The 20380-nt window shown below is 54.4% G+C and overlaps 1 protein-coding gene across 2 annotated transcripts in view; it reads left to right on the forward strand.

Moving 5' to 3' along the window:
- The window catches only part of CBFA2T2 (CBFA2/RUNX1 partner transcriptional co-repressor 2), a 62967-nt gene extending 43355 nt beyond the window's left edge, over window positions 1-19612 (forward strand). For both annotated transcript variants that reach the window (XM_030503502.1, XM_030503503.1), the window contains exons 2-11: window positions 1583-1726; window positions 6248-6489; window positions 8604-8693; window positions 9824-10005; window positions 10596-10849; window positions 11533-11618; window positions 11883-12075; window positions 13721-13789; window positions 14110-14300; window positions 16970-19612. In XM_030503502.1, the coding sequence (XP_030359362.1) occupies window positions 1583-1726; window positions 6248-6489; window positions 8604-8693; window positions 9824-10005; window positions 10596-10849; window positions 11533-11618; window positions 11883-12075; window positions 13721-13789; window positions 14110-14300; window positions 16970-17251 (1733 nt within the window). In that variant the 3' untranslated portion in view covers window positions 17252-19612. The remainder of the gene's footprint in view (window positions 1-1582; window positions 1727-6247; window positions 6490-8603; window positions 8694-9823; window positions 10006-10595; window positions 10850-11532; window positions 11619-11882; window positions 12076-13720; window positions 13790-14109; window positions 14301-16969) is intronic.
- Window positions 19613-20380: the final 768 nt, after the last annotated feature.

Genomic DNA, 20380 nt, shown 5'->3' on the forward strand with positions numbered 1-20380 from the left:
GTGTTTATCTGCGTTTATAGATGCCCCAGGTCCTTGCAGGAAGCTTTTAAATTTAACAATCCTGTTTGGGTGAGAGCTTGGAATAGAAGGTGTTGGCTTCTCGTGGACTTTGGGTTTGGTGTTTCATGCAGCAGCCCGGCAGTAGCTGGTTTTATTTTGGGGCTATAAATTCCATGTGACTTCCCCCTATCCCTGTAAATCAACGAAATCAGTTCTGCTTTCTTAATGTGCCCTAGAAGCATTTTAGGAGGAAAGAGGAGAAACCGTAAGGATGGGTTTCACGCTCTGTTTCTCTCCATAGCATGGCAATATCAGCTTGGACATACATGCCTGGGGAAGAGGGTTTCATAGGAAGGGGGTGAAGAAGATCAAATGAGGCAGGTGGGTGGCAGTGTGCTGGTATTTGGGGTGTGTGGTGGGAATGGGCCAGCAGCAGGCAGGGAACAATGTCGTGCTCTCCTTGGCCTGCCTGCAGCTGAGCTTGCAAAGAGCATGAACCACATAGAATCCCAGACTGGTTTGGGTTGGAAGGGACCTTAAAGCTCATCCAGTTCCAGCCCTCTGCCACGGGCAGGGACACCTTCCACTAGAGCAGGTTGCTCCAAGCAACATATTTCCTCCTTTTCTCTGCTTTCCCCTCAAGGATGCCTTTTGAGGCTGGAGCCAGGAGCGTGGCCACGCTGTTCAGCTGAGCTGGGATGCCCCACCAGTGCCAGGGTCGACAGGAGGGCCCCTCAGATGCTGGAAAAGAAGCTGCAGTGTGAGCTGGTCATGTATTAGACACCAGAGACTGCACACAGGAGAGAGGGTGTCAGCAGCTGGTGCCAGCTCATCTTTACAACCCTGTGCCCATCTGGATCACTTGCTGGCACAGCTGCACCAATGCTCCCTGCACTGGGCCAGCACCCACCCAAAAACATGGGTGCCTGTTGCATGGCTCTGAGAGAGGTTGCAATCCCTCTGGAGAGACCATCTCCGAGCCGGGCAGCATGGACACAGGGTACATGCAAGGCTGAGTGATGGCTGGCACAGGGACCACCTTGGTGTGAGGGAGAGATGTAGGAACCTTTAATTTTGAGCTTTTTGGTTAAAAGCAAACATGTAAAACTGGTCAGGGAGCTGTTTGCCACAGCGGCTGCTTCAGAGCGTGGCTTTGCTGGTTGGGAAGCAGGGCTGGAAGTGAAACCTCGGTCCCTCGTACTGGTGAGGTGCGTCTGGGCACAGGGAGTGTTGGAGGGATCTTAAATGGGGGCAAAGCAAACAGGCAGAAAGTCCTTGAGGAAGCAGCTTCAGGCATAAGGGGTGAGAAGATGCAGTCAAGAGACTGGGATGGTGAACACGGGCATCCTGAGCCTGCCTGGCAGCACCTCTGGACACGTGTTTCACCCCGATGCCTGTCCCCAAGCCTGGGGCCATGCTCTGCCTCTTGCCTATGGTGACCTGGGGCCATGCAGAGCAGCAAGAGCCTGGTGTGACCTCCCCCTGCCTCTTATCTTCACCCTTGCAACCGTGCTCCGTGTGCTGGGCGGGGAAATGCTTGTCGCTGGCTGGCACTAAGCGTTACCACCTTCTCTTTGTACAGTTGCTGGTGAGAAGAGGGTGCCAGTGATGCCCGGATCGCCCGTGGAAGTGAAGATACAGTCCAGGTCCTCTCCTCCCAACATGCCACCGCTGCCCCCCGTGAACCCCGGCGGCCCCCGGCCCGTGTCCTTCACTCCGGCTGCACGTAAGATCCCAGCAATGCTGCTTTTCCCAGGGACCAGCTCTAGCCAGGAGGGAAGGCTCTGCTTGTAGGAGTCGCTGGGGATGTCTAAGCTGTGCTGCATGGCTGTAAGGAAAGGGGGACTGGGGCTTTTCTGCTGTTCTGCTACATATGCAGGATGTATAACAGGGTCTGTAATCCCCCCCTACCTCCTGCCTGCTCCTACCTTGCTGCCTAGAGTCCTTCTCTTTGCAAGTGCAGCCTTGATTTCCACCATAAACTCCTTAAGAAATTGAAGTCTTTTATCAGGCTGGCTTCAAACGAGCCAAGAGCTGGGCTTTTCACTCTATCTTTTGGAGGAGTTAATTCCCACTCTACTCTATCTCACTTTGCAGACAGTGTTTCTGCAGCTGAGATTAGAAAGTTTTCCTTTTTTTCTAATTTCCCAGCGTCAGAGATGCCTTTCTGTCCATCCAGATTCTCTTTTCTCCATCTTCTTCTTTATAATCTTGCCTATGAAGCCACAGTCAGTCCTGGTCCTGCCCATCTGCAGCACAGCCTTGCACCCACTTCTGGCTCAGAGGTGACTCCACGGAGGGGATGGACATGTGGCTTTTTCTTAGAGCCTAGAAAGAGTCCTTTTTTCCTTCTTTAGCCAACATTAAAGCCGTTTAATGTCTGCTAAAAAGCATCGTTCTGAAGAAAAGCTGCTTTTCTTTGTTGGGCATGGCGTTATCTGAGCCCTGCACGTGGCACATTCATATTTTCCATGCTCTCCTCACCCCTTTTGCCCTGCACTGAGCGTCTCCCTAGCTGGTTCTGCATTGCTTTGCTGTCCATGCTGGTGCCTGGGGTATCTCACAGTTGCATGCTGGCAGGGGATTTTGAAGGTTTACAATCCAGCTCCATCAGGACACACACTAATGTATTGCGTGGTGCTGGCAGTAGCCCTAATCACTGGGTTATCCCGCCAGACACATCCCCATCTCTATGTGCTGAGGGGTTTTTAATGGCTCTCCTTTTGCTCAGGCAGAAAAAGACCATTAGCAAAGTGACAGGAATTAATTTTCCCAACGAGGTTGCTTGGCACACTGGTAAGGGCCAAGGAGCCTGAATCTGCTGATTGCACATGACTTAATTGCCTCTTTCCAAGATTGATGAGAGATGGAGCCTGTGGTGAAGTTCATTCTTGCTGCTTTACGTCTCAGTTACACCAAAGGGTCTTGGTCAGAGTCACTGGGTGCGTGTCCTACACTGTAAAAGCCCACGGCTGGGGCAGGTGAGGAGGAACATGCTGGAGGAAGGCCCTGTCTGCTTGTGGATCACTAACAAAAGGGTTGGAGAAGCAGCAAAAGCCTATTGAGGACCTAAGGAGAATTTAACAGAGTAGCCCTAGGTGATGACTTTTATGTTCCCAGGAGTTTAGCATCCCCCTCTCCCCAAACCAGTAACCCCCATGGGATACTACAAACCAGTATCCACCTCACTTGCTTCAGCACGGTCTTTTCACCTGGAAGCGGAGGTCCCAGCCCGGCTCTGTGGTCTGTGGGGAGCAGATCCCGGTGCTGTGCCGGAGCAGATAACTGCTGGTTGCCCTGCGGTAACGGTGCTCACAGGAGGGTCAGGCCGGGCAGGGGGAGCCCCAACACGCAGCGGTTACAGGGCTGTGTCTAACGGCAGCTCTAACCCAGCGTGTTCTGCTCCAGAGTCCACCAACAGCCACCGCTGCCACCCAGGGCAGCCTCTCCTGAGGAGCTGCGGCCCCCTGGCCCCGTGTGGATCTCACAGCCCCGCTTCTCCCGGCTATAAATAGAGCCCATTGCTCTGCTGGTCTTTCATGTGAAACAATAAGAGGAAGTGAAACAGAGAAGCGGGTGAAGTGCCTCAGTCACAGCAGAGCTGTTCATAGAATCCCAGACTTGTTTGGGTTGAAGGGACCTTAAAGCTCATCCAGTTCCAACCCCCTGCCAGGGGCAGGGACACCTTCCACTAGAGCAGGTTGCTCCAAGCCCCTGTGTCCAACCTGGCCTTGAACACTGCCAGGGATGGGGCAGCCACAGCTTCTCTGGGCACCCTGTGCCAGCGCCTCAGCACCCTCACAGGGAAGAGCTTCTGCCTCAGAGCTCATCTCAATCTCCCCTCTGGCAGGTTCAAGCCATTCCCCTTGTCCTGTCCCTACAGGCCCTTGTCCAAAGCCCCTCTCCAGGTTTCCTGGAGCCCCTTTAGGCACTGGAGCTGCTCTAAGGTGTCCCCTTCAGGAGCCTTCTCTTCTCCAGGCTGCCCCAGCCCAGCTCTCTCAGCCTGGCTCCAGAGCAGAGCTGCTCCAGCCCTCGCAGCAGCTCCGGGGCCTCCTCTGGCCTCGCTCCAGCAGCTCCACATCCCTCTTGTGCTGTTGCCCCAGAGCTGGATCAGGACTGCAAGGGGGGTCTCCCCGGAGCGCAGCAGAGGGGCAGGATCCCCTCCCTTGACCTTTGCTATTTGAGAAGCTTTCTCTGGGCAGCTTTCCCCTATTTATAACAATTTTATTGTGAAATAAGTGCTCTGGATGAGTAATTCATGGAAGCTTTGCCTTTCACACAGCTCTATGTTTGCTGGTGCTCCATGGTAGCTGACCCTGCAGGTACGTGCCATCTCTGCAGGACATCTCTGTCCCTTTGCTGCCTTGGGGAAGTCGATGTGCACAGGAGTTTCTGAGGTTGTGTTGTTCCATAACAAAAGGCATGAGTTTGCTTTGCCTTTGTACCTTCATTCTCTTAATCCTGGCCTTTGCCTTTATTTCATCATCTCTCTGTCTGCGAAAGGACACGTCTTTGTTATGCCCCCAAAGAACCTGTCACCCCTTGGTTAGCAGGAACCACCTTTCATGGTCTCTTCAGCCTTATCTTTCCCTTGCATCTTAACTGACTCTGGTTAAATCCTCCTGGGTTCCCTCTGTGCTCACCACGGCAGGTCCAGGTGTGTGGAGCCTTTCCAGCCTCCCACCCTGGTGTGCCCCAGAGCGGTTTAACTGTTCACATCCCTCCTGCTGCCTTCTCCGAAAACCCCTCCCTGGGTCACGAGGGTTTGGTGTGATCCTCGTGAAGCTGCAGTGAGAGTTTTGGCATCTCTTTTGGCAAGTTGTTGCTCCATCACTGCATGCCCTGCATGCAGGGGGCAGCTCTGCGGGGTGGCTGCAGTGCTTCTTCTCTGAACGCCATCATTTGAAATGGTTTATACAGCTTGTGGCCATCTCTTCAGCACTTACATCCATAAGGGATTCAGGGCTGGGCTTTAAGGATAAACCAGTGGATCAGCTAAAACTGTATTTACAATGATGTACTTTTCACCTCTCAAACTCTGGTTTGTGCTGCATTGGTGTCCCAGTGCACAGCTGCTCTTCAGACAGGGCTCTGGATTGCACAACAGCAGTGTGGGGATGTCAACAATTGATTCTAATCCCTTGCCGAGTTCCCAAACTTCCAGCCCTTCAGTCTGTTTCGACATGCTCACCACTTACAGGAGGCACTGCTGCAGATGGGACCAGGTTGGGAAAAACAACCCTGCTTGTGAAACTCCCTGTAAATCCCTGGGGAGGTGCAATGGGAGCCGTGGGCAGGATGCTGTTGGTTCTCCTTGGGGTGAGGAGGAGGCACCTGAGCTGCAGGTTCTGCTAGTGGGCCCCTGGCTATAATGAGCACTGGTGTCTTACTGTAAAGGCTGGGGCTGGGCAGGCTGGTTGGGATGTCTGGTGTCATTTTCTGCCTGACAAAGGCCAGGAAACCCTGATCGCTAATTCTTGCTGAGGGCTCTACTTGTGCTATTTTAGCTTTGAGCTAAAGCACATTTAATTCCTTAGCCTGAGCTTGGTCTGCCACAGCGGCAGCTCTGTGCAGCCTGACCCCACGTCCCCTCAGGCTGCCTCAAATGCAAATAGTGGTGCGGCTGCTCTGCTGAGCCCTAATTCTGTTGGTGTTTGATGGCCCTGGGTATGAAGCTCACTGAGCAGAGGAGAGGAATGCCAGGGAGGTGACTGGCTGTGGTGTAAATCACACCTGAGGAAAGTCGGGAGGTTTAGATTGGATCTTAGGCAGAAGCTCTTCCCTGTGAGGGTGCTGAGGCGCTGGCACAGGGTGCCCAGAGAAGCTGTGGCTGCCCCATCCCTGGCAGTGTTCAAGGCCACGTTGGACACAGGGACTTGGAGCAACCTGCTCTAGTGGAAGGTGTCCCTGCCTGTGGCAGGGGGTTGGAACTGGGTGAGCTTTAAGGTCCCTTCCAACCCAATGCCTTGGCTTGGTGTGTGGTTCTCATGTGCTGAGGGCTGCAAGAGCATCCCTGTGAGCCCAGGGGAAAGTTGAGGAGAAGGCACACGTGTTGTCGGTAATCAGCTCTGTCGCTGGGTGCCCTCCAGCACCGTGTGCAGGCTCTGCTCTGCTCATAGCCCGTTTCCTGGTTCTTGCCCTGTTTGCTGGCAGCAATCAGCCAGCAGCAGCAGGCTCCTGGATCCTCTTAAACACCAGAGGACGTGTCCATCTGATGCTCAATGTCTCTTCTCTCTCCTATTTACAGTGCCCAACGGAATAAACCATTCCCCGCCGACGCTGAACGGGGCTCCATCCCCACCCCAGAGGTTCAGCAACGGTCCTTCCTCCTCCTCCTCGTCCTCGCTGACCAACCAGCAGCTCCCAGCCACGTGTGGTGCCCGGCAGCTCAGCAAGCTGAAGCGCTTCCTCACTACCCTGCAGCAGTTTGGCAATGACATCTCACCAGAGATAGGCGAGAAGGTCCGGACCCTGGTCCTGGCGTTAGTGGTAAGCCTCACATCCCAACTCAGGCTGCCTTGATCTTGGAGAGCTCTTTGGGATGGGATCCTGACAGCCAGCACATGCCCACATTACACAACATTGTGTGTCTGCATGTTTACAAGCAGAGGTGTTGGCTGAGCAAGGCTCTGCAGTGTTTGTGCTTTCTGGTAAACTTGCTGACTTCTTTCTTTCTTGGCTTTGGTGGGTTTCAAAAAGCTCTTTGTCCAGTGGCTTTGACATCAGCTTGTGTGCAGCTACACTTAAGGAATGCTGGATGGACTGGGACAAAGCCTTTCTCTAAAGGCCACAGGTCTCATGTCATAGGTATGCTGGGCTTCTCCATTTCTTCTCATAAATGAAACTGGTCACCCAGTTCAGAAGAGTCTATAGTTACGCTCTATAGCTAGGGAAGTGTTCGCTTGCCTGTGCAGTGTTAATTGCCTGACCCCAACCACAGATCAGTTTAACTCTGATCTGCTTCCATACAATGAAAAACCAGTTCCAGCCACTGCTTAGTTAGTGCTGGCCTGACTTCAGTGTGTCAACTCAACGCTGCTTTGCTCAGCAAAGGAGCCAGCAGTAATGGGAAGAGCAGGGTGCTGCTGCTAGCAGGGACTCACTCCAGAGAGCCGGGAGTCCTGCTCTGCTCCCACGTGTATAGAGACTATCAGGACACCTCAAAGATGTAATTTATTGATAAGCAGTGATGTATTTAATGGGCTGTTTTCCTCTTTATGGGCTGCTCCTGCCATGTCTTAACCCAAGCCCACTGGCACAGCAGAGTGAGCTGTTGCCAAAGCCTGCAGAGGATGGGAAGGCAGCGGTTGCAAACTCAGAGGGCTGGGCTCCTGGTGTGCTGCTTTGTGGGATTGCATATGTGCATTGCCAAAGGCATTGGTTCTTCCAGACACATTCATGCCTGTAACAGTCTGAAGGTGCAGCTATAGAAAAGGGCTTGGTCAGTAACTTGTGCATCTTCTGCCCTTTTGCATTCCTATGCTCGGATTTGCAAGAGCTGGGGTGGGTGGCAGTGCAAACACAGTGTGTGTGTGCCCTCGTACCTCTTAGCAGCTATGGACAGCTGAAAACACCCTTCAAAACCCAAATGAAGGAGTCTTGCTGCAGAATCGTATCAAGTATTTGCAGGTATACAAATTACCTGATAGAAATGCTGTGCAAGCCCAGACCTGGGACTGAGACCCTGGAGCACAGCAGCATGCTGCCCAGCCAGCACTGGTCCCATATGGCACCCAGTGCTGATCCCGAGCTCAGCTGTGCTGTTTGGCATGGGCAGAACAACCGTGAGTCTGTCCATAGCCTTGGGGGCTTTCAGTGTTTCGTAGGATGATAAAATGGTTTGTGTTGGAAGGGACCTTAAAGCTCATCCAGTTCCAGCCCCCTGCCACGGGCAGGGACACCTTCCACTAGAGCAGGTTGCTCCAAGCCCCTGTGTCCAACCTGGCCTTGAACACTGCCAGGGCTTGAACACTGGATGCAAAACACTGCTGCTGAAGGAAGGAATATGCATTTCCATGGGTGTCGGGTAGTACCTTAGCTTGCCCTTTTGGAAATGGAAATGTTAAGCTGTGCAGGTTCCTCTATCATCTCACCACTCACTATGGTGATTGCTGCAGGGTTGAATTTTGTATATGCAGGTTATCAAATGCTGCTTGTCCCAGGGAGCACCCAGCCTGCACAGCGCCAGGGGATGTGCTGCAGGAGCAGCAGGGTGATGGAGACCTCGTGGCTGGTGGGTTAGACGAGGTGAGCTGAGCAGGAGGAAGGAGGAGAGGAAAGGGTGCAGCTCTGAGCAGCTGGAATCACTGCTGGCTCCCTGCAGGAGCTGCCAGCTGGGTCCTGCTGCTTCCCAGAGCCAGGCTCTGCTCCCAGCCCTGGGGCCGGGAGGATGCTGGACCAGGCAGCGCTCACCCCTCGCCTGGTGCAGCATTCCTGCTCCATTGGCCTGAGTCTTTTTGACTGTTAGGCAGAATCCGATGGAAGCTGTCAGTCCTGTATTGGCAGATGCAGTCTCTCTTCCAGTTCTGTTCATTTGGAGCCGTTTCCCACGTGTCTAAAAATAAGAGCAAATTGTCATTTCATTTCTTAATTTGTTTCCTCAGAACTCAACGGTGACGATCGAGGAATTTCACTGCAAGCTGCAAGAGGCGACGAACTTCCCCCTCCGGCCCTTTGTGATCCCCTTTCTGAAGGTGACAGGGAGCTGGTGGGGTTTGCTGGTGCTCCATGTGCCGGGCTGTGTGCTTGGCAGCGTGTCATGCCTGGGAAAGCTCTTCCTTCAAGCACCACAGCAATTTAGTTCCAGTCCAAGACAGACCACACAGACCAAGCAGTGGCCATGCGGGACGGGCTTGCAGAATGCTAACGTTGTAACAAGTGCCACATATGTCTGCTTGCGTGTTAGGGATAAAGGGGACAAACCAAGCTCCATCAGGAGCTTCTGATCCTATAATCTTATTTGCAGATGTTCAGATCTAGAATATTTGAAGTGCTGGCACACGGAGCCTTTCTGGGGTGGTTAGATGCTGGAAGCACAGAGCGCTCCCCGTGACACTTGGGTTTTGGGTGCATCAGCGTCAGGCCATCTTCAGCTCTTGAGGAAATACAGATAAATCCTCGTGCAGACACCAAGAGCTGGAGGATCCTGAGTGGGGGCCACAGGCTCTAGGTGTTAATAGAATTATGGAATGGTTTGTGTTGGAAGGGACCTTAAAGTTCATCTAGTTCCAACCCCCTGCCACGGGCAGGGACACCTTCCACTAGAGCAGGTTGCTCCAAGCCCCTGTGTCCAACCTGGCCTTGAACACTGCCAGGGATGGGGCAGCCACAGCTTCTCTGGGAAAAGTCTGTGCCAGCGCCTCAGCACCCTCACAGCGAAGAGCTTCTGCCTCAGAGCTCATCTCAATCTCCCCTCTGGCAGGTTAAAGCCATTCCCCCTTGTCCTGTCCCTCCAGGCCCTTGCCCAAAGCCCCTCTCCAGGTTTCCTGGAGCCCCTTTAGGCACTGGAGCTGCTCTAAGGTCTCCCCTTGAGGAGCCTTCTCTTCTCCAGGCTGCCCCAGCCCAGCTCTCTCAGCCTGGCTCCAGAGCAGAGCTGCTCCAGCCCTCGCAGCAGCTCCGGGGCCTCCTCTGGCCTCGCTCCAGCAGCTCCACGTCCCTCTTGTGCTGTTGCCCCAGACCTGGATCAGGACTGCAGGGGGTTCTCCCCAGAGCGCAGCAGAGGGGGAGAAGCTCAGTGGGATGCATTAACCCAGCGTTACTCCTCTGAGGTGTGCAGAGCAAACCTGTGAATGCCTGGGTAAAGCAGACCCCGCTTGTTTTTCAGGCCAACCTCCCGCTGCTGCAGAGAGAGCTGCTGCACTGTGCCCGCGCTGCCAAGCAGACGCCCTCCCAGTACCTGGCACAGCACGAGCACATCCTGCTGAACACAAACACCACGTCCCCCGCCGACTCCTCCGAGCTGCTCATCGAGGTGAACGGGAATGGGAAGAGGCACAGTCCAGACAGGTAAACACGGCACTCGGCACTCTGCCACGGTCTTGAAGTCGTGACTTGGTTCAGCTTTGCTGCTGTCAAAGCTTCAAGCAGAATCCAGGGCTAAAGCAGAGGATTTTATCACTCTCAACAACTGTTCTGGCTGTTAATAAGACATCAGTGATTGTTCTTCCTGCACTGTGAATTCAGGTTGGGATCCTCCTTCAAGCAGGTTCTGTTCCAGCGGCAGCTGAGCCCCCCCTTCCTGGGGCAGCCCACAGAGGCACTGTCTTAGAAGGGTGCAGTTCCTTTTCACCACTTCTTATTCCAAGTTAGAATTTGTTATGTAATGATGTGGAGCATGCCTCAGCTTTATCTAAACTGTGAAATGTTAATGTGGTCATGCTCAGAAAGATGAATCACAGCACTCGGGCATCTTGACCTTGTTCTTTTGACAGGGTCATCCTGTGGATTTGTTCCCAAGTTGAGTGTGTTTGGTTTAGCTCCCTGCCTTTCCCCCCAGTAAAATCATCGCTACCCAAGCTCTGCTGGTTTGAAATCTGCATCTTTCCAAGTGCACTCACGTGGTGCTAACAAACACCTCCCTGCTGGTGTGGTTGCAGAAGGGACGACAGCAGCTTTGAGAGGGACCCGCTGCCGACAGACCCTCCGGCCAAGAGGGTGTGCACCATCAGCCCCGCGCCCCGGCACAGCCCGGCCCTCACCATCCCCCTGGTGAACCCCGGGGGGCAGTTCCACCCCACCCCGCCGCCGCTCCAGCACTACACCTTGGAAGACATTGCGACCTCCCACCTCTACAGGGACCCCAGCAAGATGCTGGAGCACAGAGAGATTCGGGACAGGCACGGCGCTCTGGGTGAGGAAGCCTGGAGGACTTTTAGTTGTAGGAGCTGTGAGGTCCAGGAATTGAGCTTTGGCATCAGTCCCTGCTTGGCCACTCGCGCCCAAAGCTGTGTAACACTGGCCGTGTCCTCAGCAGAGGTTTTGAAGGGAATTCAGAGCGTGGGAGGTTAAAAATGGGAAGATTGAAGCTGTATTTCCCTATATACGTGTAAAGGCTGGAGTCACTGAGGGTAAGGAGGAAGGACCTGGTGTGTGAGTTGAGTGTGGCCAACCCAGCAGGCAGGAATGGAGGGCAGGGAAGTAGAAAGTACCTTCCCTGAGATCACTAAAGCAGCAGAGCAGAGCCTGGCCCCCCACCCCATTTCTCCCCAGGGGGCTGTGGGAGGTACACGCTGTGTTTCCAACAGGGCACAAGCTCTGAGCTCCTGTGGGTTTATAAGGGAGACAGCTCCCAGGTAGGTCAGATCCAGACCTGTGAGTGGATTGTAGCACTTCAGAGACGGTGACACAGATAAGGATAAAAGCACCAGTGTGGAATTACCCTTATAGAGCCACCTTCTTGAGATGTGTTTTACAATCCCAGCAATATGTAGCTGGAAATACATCTCTTTGATATCACTTAGGGGCCACCTCCCCTCTCCAGCACTGAAAGCACTTGGTCCATCTGATCACTCTCGTGGCTGTGGTTTATTGCAGGTCTGAATGGAGGATACCAGGACGAGCTGGTGGACCACCGCTTAACGGAGAGAGAGTGGGCTGACGAGTGGAAGCATCTTGATCACGTAAGGAACAGGCAGGAGATGTGGGAAGCTCTGTGGGATGCAGCAACCCAGTGATCCGCCTGCTCCAATTTGTGATTTTCTTGTTGTTGATACCATATCTGGGCTTTCTGAGAGGCTCGTAGAGGAGCAAGCCACCACGAGAAGGTGGATGGTGGGGAGGGAAGATGGGAGCATCACTCCAGACAATGGCATCTTCCTGGGGTGGTGCCTCCAATTCAGGGCATGACCCTGTGAGCCAGACTGAGCGCACGTTCCTCCCTGCAGGCACTGAACTGCATCATGGAGATGGTGGAGAAGACGCGGCGCTCCATGGCCGTGCTGCGGCGCTGCCAGGAGGCCGACCGGGAGGAGCTCAACTACTGGAAGAGGCGGTGCAGCGAGGCCGAGCCGCGCAAGGCGGGCAGCGACCTGCTCCCCAGGCAGCACAGCCCCAGCAGCTCCGACTCCATCGGCAGCGGTGAGCCGGGGCAGCCACAGCCTCTTTTTGGTGTCCTCTTATGACAGTATTAGACATAAAGTGTTGATAATAGAGTCAAATTATAGTATGATTTGTGGTGAAGCGCTGGCACAGGGTGCCCAGAGAAGCTGTGGCTGCCCCATCCCTGGCAGTGTTCAAGGCCAGGTTGGACACAGGGGCTTGGAGCAACCTGCTCTAGTGGAAGGTGTCCCTGCCCGTGGCAGGGGGTTGGAAGTGGATGAGCATTAAGGTCCCTTCCAACCCAAACCATTCCATGATTCTATAAATTACACACTGAAGCAACGCAGAACTGTTCTCAATGCTTTGAAGAGAAACAAGTCATTGGACACGCGGAAGCTCCTGGGTGAGCTCCTGGAAGTAGCAGCTTCTGTTAGTGCTGGGAGAAGAGCATCTTCCTTGTCACTGAGTTGTACTTGCTGACCAAACCGAGCCAAATTTATCCACAGCTGAGAAACTGGGAGGTGAAAAGGCAGGAGAGGTGGCTGGTTCCAGCTCTCTTCCCCTCCCAGTCTGTCTTGCCTACAGGGTTTAAAATGTCAAGGTCTACTAATTCTTAAAATGCCAAAGACTGCTGTAAGAGCTACTACCTGACTTATTAATTCTATTTCTGTATCATGAGTCAACTTTACTTTATTAAAGCTGACTATTTTTCACCTCCAGTATGCAGGGGTTTTGACCCTTATACAAACCCAAGTCTAAAATGCTGCTTTATTCATCTGGATGTGATTCTAATTTCCATCCCAACAAATATGCTGCGAGCCCAAGGGGTGGCTGGGCTGCGTGATGGCCTGATGAGCACAGCCAGCTTTTAGCCCTTTTGTATTTAAGTCTGTAGTGACTAATACACTTACAGCCCCATGGTGTTAAAGGTGATACCATTTCATATTCTTTTTTAATAAATTGGGAACACTGTTGGTGCTTCCTCCCCCTGTGGGACCAAGGGCTGATTGTCAAGCTCCATTCTTGTCATGAGAACTCATGGAGTGCTTTCGTTCTTCCCACCAGCCTTGGATATGAATCAGTTTTTGTTCTGAGCCTTCAGAAAGTTACCCTGAAGCCTTAAAAACCAAGGACGCAGGTAGAGAACAGGATGAGGCTTCTGAAAAGCTTCCCTGTGTGACTGCAGTCTGTGTTCAGGCGCTCGTGTCACCATCCCTATCTGTCATGTTGGCTCTTTGCAGGCTCGTGGGTGCTGGGGGATGCGTCCACCTCTCGTTTAAGAGGTCTTGCAGGACAGTTTGTCATTTCAAGCCTTTGAATTGCCCCTGGGAGTGGGAAGTGCTGCGTTTAATGTAAGCTGCTGGTCACATAGGTTGATGCTCAAAGTCTCCGGCCAGTGCAGATGTTTTGGCATATAAACATAGCATAAGCATTGCCTGTTGTTATAGAGTACCAGGAAATGGGTTATACAGGGTCATAAATTATGCAAGGCACTAATTAAATGTTGTAATTTATCATCTGAGCGTTTGATGAACAGCTTTAGCTGTAGGAATCCTCTGCTCCGAGTTTGAGCTGGTTGATTCTGCCCTGCCCCACGATGTACCGAGGCACTGCTGGGCACTCAAGCAGCAGCTGGGTGAGACGAGGCTTTGCCAACCTTTCCCTGTGTCCCTTATTCCAACAGATTCGTTGCGGGAGTTCAGCAGCAGGTCGGGAACGGGCTACGTCACTGAGGAGATCTGGAAAAAAGCTGGTGAGTGTTTGTGAGGAGCTTGGCGAGGGATTCTGCCGCCTCGCCCGAGGTAAACACAGATGCTGCAGCTCTGCTCTGCAGAAACAGGAGAAGCCCAGCTGCAGGAACACCCCGGGATGTGCACATCTGGCTGCCAACACCCCCGGCCTGGCTTTTCCAAAGGGCTCAGCTCCTTCTGGATGATGCTGTGGGGATCCCGTGGGGCTGAGCCTGGCGTCGCGGTGCTGGTGCTGCCGCAGGGAACACGGGGCTGCACCTGGGGGTGTCTCGAGGCTCACCCCGCTCCTGGGGCGGGTGGTGAAGCTGCTCTTTCCTTCCAGAAGAAGCGGTGAACGAGGTGAAGCGCCAGGCCATGTCGGAGGTGCAGAAAGCCGTGGCGGAGGCCGAGCAGAAGGCATTTGAGATGATTGCCTCCGAGAGGGCGCGCATGGAGCAGACCATTGCGGACGCCAAGCGCCAGGCCACCGAGGATGCTTTCCTAGTGATCAATGAACAGGAGGAGTCTACAGAGGTAAGGTGCCAGGGGACGTGCTGGGAGGGGACTTGCAAAGGCTCAGAGTCTCCAGGTCCTGCCTGGCAGTGACTCGGAGCCTGCAGGTTCTCCATCCCTCTTCCTTTTAGGAGTCTCACTTCAACCAGGAACTCTTTAGTTACTGCATATTACGGGTGCCCTGCCAGGATGCACTGATAGCATGGAAAAAACCCTTTTGCTTTTGATTTTGCTTGTAGGGGAATCAGCCTAAACAGTGTCTGCACATGAAGGCACAGCTGGGGTCTGTGGCCTGGACTTACTGGAGGGGAGACTGAGATGAGCTCTGAGGCAGAAGCTCTTCCCTGTGAGGGTGCTGAGGCGCTGGCACAGACTTTTCCCAGAGAAGCTGTGGCTGCCCCATCCCTGGCAGTGTTCAAGGCCAGGTTGGACACAGGGGCTTGGAGCAACCTGCTCTAGTGGAAGGTGTCCCTGCCCGTGGCAGGGGGTTGGAACTGGATGAGCTTTAAGCTCCCTTCAACCCAAACCAGTCTGGGATTCTATGACCCGGTGTGACAACCAGGGATTTCTTGAGATCGAGGGAGATGTGGAAGCAGAGGGATGCTGCTGGATGCAACTCTCCATTTAGCTCAGAAATCTGCTGTGGGGCACTTGATCCGTGCAGAAAATGAATTGCTGTTTGTGGGCTTTAAAATAGCGCAGGGTAGAAGCTCGGCTGCAGGTGAAGCTGCATGTACCCGATGGTCTCTACCACACCCCGTGTCGTGTGTATTGTCTGGAATGTGGCTGTTTCACTGGCTCCCAAAACACAGGCCTGGGCAGTGTGTGGTCACCTCATCTCCAGGCCCCCACAGCTATTGCTACATCGCTCCCATATGTACAGGGGTAGGTGGGAAGCGTTGGTGCAGGGTGGCCGTCCCTGCTGTGGGGAGCCTTGTAACACCTAATGAGACATTGGACCAGAAGGGGTGACTCTTGGTTTGCCATAGCCAGTGACACTGCTGAACAGGTAACTCTTTCTACACCTCGGTCATTCATTACCTGCACTGCTGCTGAGCTGGAAGCTCATGTTAAGCTTTGGAGATCTCAGCCGGGCTGGGCAAGGAGAACTGCACACATTCCTGCGCCACCACTTCCCATCCACGTGTGGTTTGCTTCTTGTTTTAATTTCCCTGCGTGAATGCAGAGGCTTTATTTCCACTGAGCAAAAATCGGATGGGAACGTGGAGTTAATGTCAGCTGGGACTGTGCGGGCTGCAAGTCCCATTCCCTCCTCCTGCGGGGCTTCAGTCCGGAGCTCAGGAAGCTCCGGTCCCCACGCACAGCAGGAACCATGTAAATATTAGGTGTTATTGCAGAGAATTCTCTCTACACTCTGATATTTCCCAGTTAAATCACTGGCGGTTCAATGCACCAGTCAGTAAACACATGATGGGAGTGGGTGGAACTGCTCAGGAAGCCATGGAAGAAATGAGACAAGCCGGATTTCTGTGGAGGGGAATACCAGAGGAGTGTCATCCTCCTCCAGCCATCCCGAGTTGCTGCTGAGCATCCCCCCCCAGCACCCTCCCATGCGAGCCCCAGAGCCCTTTCCTGAGGGCCATGCTGAAAAGCTGTCATGTATTCTGACACGTGTAACCTCTGAAACACAGTTTAACCCCCCCATTGAAGTGAAAACAGCTGTAACGCAGTGACCCAGTTTTCCAGCAGTTACCACAGGCTTTGGTAGGGATTTGTGGGTGTGAGTCCTGCTTCTGGAAGCTCGAGCAGCGCTGGGGTCACACTGGCTCTGCAGCAGCATGTTCCCAACCAGCTCACGTTGGTGCTTTGCCTCCAGCCCATCAATCATCACCAGGAGCTGGTGGCTCCGGGGCAGACCCCGGGAGCAGGGAATCTCACTGCCCTTTGTACAACAGGGCTGTCCGATGGCACGCAGCATCTCCCACCACCCCCTTCCCTGCTCCAACAGCTCTTTGCTTGCGGGCACCGAAGCGGTGAGCAGCCAGAGGGGCTGTGCTGAGCAGGATCAGGCTCCGGCCAAGGCTCTTTCTGCATGGGCTGACCTTGCCCTGTGCAGGGTGTGCTGCTGACGCGGTGCTGCAGCTGCAGGAAAGCTGATCCATGCGCTGCCTCTCGGAGCAGCCGCAGCTCCCAGCGCTCCCATGGAGGCGGCCGGACGGGCTCTGTTCCACTTCCAGATCGGAGCTCAGGCTCTGCTTCCACCTGGCTTCAAAGGAGCTGTTTTCCCTTTCCAAATTAGCCTGCTCCAGCCTCCTGTGCAGCGAGGCAGGGGGCACAGCAAATGGTGCCTGCACAACATGCTGTAATCCCTGCGGAGGTACTTGGCTGGGAGCGAGACCAAAATAGAGCTGCTTAAAACAGGAAATAAAAAGGCCGAATAGCAGCATCTGCAGCGTGGTTTTTAGTCCTTGCCTGCTGTTTCCTCTGTGCATTTGGGTGGAGGATGTGACTGGTGCAGTCTGGCAGGCAGGTTTGGGCAGAGCGGAGGAGTAGGGGTTAGTACCCTTGGCAAAGTAGCAGGAATTAATGGCTTGCTCATGTTAATATTACTAAATCCGGGCCAGAGGGAGGGATGAACGGTCCCCTCCAGAGCTGCTGAGTCAGCACCGTCCCGCAGCTCTTGGGAACTGAACCCGTTCTGAAGTGTGATGGTGTCTCTGGTCTTGCAGAGCTGCTGGAACTGCGGTCGCAAAGCCAGCGAGACCTGCAGCGGCTGCAACATCGCCCGGTACTGCGGCTCCTTCTGCCAGCACAAGGACTGGGAGAGGCACCACCGCATCTGCGGGCAGAGCCTGCACGGCCAGAGCAAGCCCCTGGCTCTGCCCACGGGCCGCTCCGCAGCCAAGAGCCTCGATGGCGTTCCCAGCCCGGCCCTCGAGAAGACCTCGGCGACCACATCTCGCTCCTCCACCCCGGCATCCGTGACAGCCATAGACACGAACGGGCTCTGAAGGGGAAGTTTGGGTTCGCTCCAGTTGAGTAGTTTCCCTGGGGGGGGGTTTTAAGCCAGAAAATACCCCACAGCAACCTGTATCCCGTGACACATCTGACACATCGTGCCGCCTCCTCGGAGCGCCGGCACTCGGGCTTTGCCATCTCATTCTGCCTTTTCCTGCCGCGGCTCATGAAGAACCTTGCCCACAGCACCTCGGTGCCCATCTCTGTCTGCAGGGAGAACCAGAGCATCCATCCTTCAGGACTGGAGGGCACTGAGCACTCGCTCGGGGGACCTGGACTCGATGGGGAACTGCCGGCACATGCAGGAGATGCTGAGCACGGGGTGAACGATGAGAGCTCCATCCTCATGGGTCAGACGTGCTCAACCTCGTCCCTCAGCTTCCTTTCTTCCACAGTATGCATCCATTCTCCCCTGGCTCCCAGGCATGGTGTCTCAGATGGCCGTGCTGGCCGGGTGTTGCTGTGAACAGGCCGGAGCTGAGTCCCCAGCAGGAGCATCTTGTCCTCTAGTGCAATGGCAAAAGCTGAGCCCGCTTCTCCTCTGCCTGCAGGTTGGCAGCTGGTGGTTGCAGAGGGGGAGGAGGGGATTCATCTGCTCTAAACCAAATGTCGGTACCAGGGAGCTGTGGACAGTCACTTCTGGATGGTTTTAATCCCTTTCAGTGATGGGATGGACGGTTGCGTGTTGCCCTGGTGGGACCTTTGCTGGGGGAGAGCGTGCAGAGCAAACCTGGATTGGTTGCAGGCAGTTACTGCCCTTCCCACCTGGGTACTGTTACTTTGCTATGCAGAAAGCTTTTGTGTTTCTCACTGCATGGAAGTTGTTAGTTTGGGAGTTTCTGCCGTTGTTTTGAACCACAGAGATCCTCACAGGACTGTTATTTATGGTCTGGGCTCTCCATACGCCTTGGCCAAACTAAACACAGGACTTGGTGTCCTCCTACATCGGTTCTTCCCCCAGCCCTGCAGTGCTGCTCCGACACGGGCTGCGCTCCTCTCCTCATCCCCAGGGATGTGCCACCACTGCCTCATCCAGCCCTCAGAGCATCCCAAGCATGCAGAGCGAGATCCCACAGGAATGCCATGGCCGGCCCGGGAAGATCCATCACTCAGGATGTGATGTGGAGGGATTCGGGGCACTGCAAACCCCACAATGGGGCCGTCTGAGGGCACAGTGGGGCTCATCTCAATGCTTCACAGAGGTCCTGAGGTCCTGATGGGCTCTGCCCGCTGGGTGCTGCCCCATTCTCCCACCCTGCACACCAACAGGCTCTGGAGAACCATCTATTCAGCAGAGCTGTGTTCTGTGGCTGCTCCTGGGCTGGAGCCCAATGAGGCGAGTAATTCCCAAATTAGTTTTAATCACTTTTTCAATTGGAGGCGATTAATGGAGATGTGATGGATCATCCCAGAGCTTACTGTGATGGAGCTGGCTGCCCGGGGATGAACGAATGACCCTCTGAACCAGCTTTGTCCCTGAGGGAAAGCTGTTCTGGAAGCTGCTGTCATGGGATAGAGCTGGGTGATTCCTGTGTCTGTGTGGTTTTATCATGCACACAGCTCCTGGGGGCCGGGCAGGAGGATGCTGCGCCCTGGGATGAAGCGCCGTGAGCTGCAGCAGCCTGGAGACGGTGTCACCCAGCGCGGAGTCCTGCACCCCAGGGGCGGTGGAGGTGGTCGGGTGAGCCCCAAACCACGGCAGCCGCCGTGCACAGGTCCTGGGAAGCGGCTCTGCCCCTGCCACTGCAGCACAGCTCCCAAGGACCTGCTGTGCCCAGGGCTGGGCACGGAGGAGCACGCGGTGTCGAGCAGCAAACGCTTGTGTGAGAGCACCAGGGCAGGGGCTGCCCTTGCACCCTGCTCCCCTCCCGGGGGGCTCAAGGGCTCCCCTGCCCCAAGGGGACACATTGGGAGCAGCCTCAGGTAAATCACGTCTGGTTGTGACATCCCACCCCTCACCTCTGCCCTGACCCGACCCGAATGCCGTGAGGTGGGATGTGGGAAGAGGAGGAAGGTGCTTGTACATAGATTGTCTTCCATAATTCTCATGCAACCTTGATGGTGTATTAAGATTAACCCCAATGTACATGGATGAAATACTAACAGTCGTGATTAGAGCGATTGCTTTTGTTTGACATGGAATGATAAATGTGAACCCCAGACTTGGGCAGACGTTGGGTTGAGGTTTCTCTATTAATTTTTTTTTTGGCATTTAATTCTGTAATAGGAATTTGTTACTTCATTCCTGTGCATAACTTATTTAATGTACTGTATAAAGGAACCCAAACTGGTACAGATGTATTTAGTTTGTTCTACTCCAAAGTAGTCAATAAAAAGACTATATTCATCAGAAGGGGCAGAGGTTTGCTGCTGTTGGGGGTTCTGGGGGATGCTGCTGGGCCATGGCCTTGGTGGTGCCCAGGGTGGTGATGCTGCTGCGGGGCCTGGGGGACACAGGAGCAAGGGGGGACAGTGGCTGTTTGGTTGCCTGAGCCATGGGATGGGGTGTGATGGGGTTACAGTGGCTGCTGTTCCCTGCTCCTCTGCAAGGAGGATCCTCCTGATCCCATCTCTGCATCCACCAAGTCTCCCTCCCTGCACCCCAAACCCAGGGATGCCTGGGAAACTCCTGCTTGAGCGCAGTGTCCATGGGATGGAGCTGTAGCCCTTCAGCCACATGGTAACTGCATTTTAGTTACTGCACCCATGGACTGGGGAAGAAACAGGCAGGTATTAGGCAGAAGTTCTTCCCTGTGAGGGTGCTGAGGCGCTGGCACAGACTTTTCCCAGAGAAGCTGTGGCTGCCCCATCCCTGGCAGTGTTCAAGGCCAGGTTGGACACAGGGGCTTGGAGTGACCTGCCCTAGTGGAAGGTGTCCCTGCCCGTGGCAGGGGGTTGGAACTGGAGGAGCTTTAAGGTCCCTTCAACCCAAACCAGCCTGTGATTCTATGAAATTAGTGTTTCCAAGGGTGCTGGTGGGAAGCAGCATCCACAGGGAGTGGGAAAAGAGGGGAACAGGTACCCAGGAGAGCGAGGGTTGGGGGGGTGCCAACACTTACCCTGTGCTGCTGTACCAGCACCTTTCACACCAGCTCGGCAGAGGATCAGCTCCTGCAGCACCA

This window comes from Strigops habroptila, chromosome 13, assembly GCF_004027225.2.
Source record: "Strigops habroptila isolate Jane chromosome 13, bStrHab1.2.pri, whole genome shotgun sequence".
Lineage (NCBI taxonomy): Eukaryota > Metazoa > Chordata > Aves > Psittaciformes > Psittacidae > Strigops > Strigops habroptila.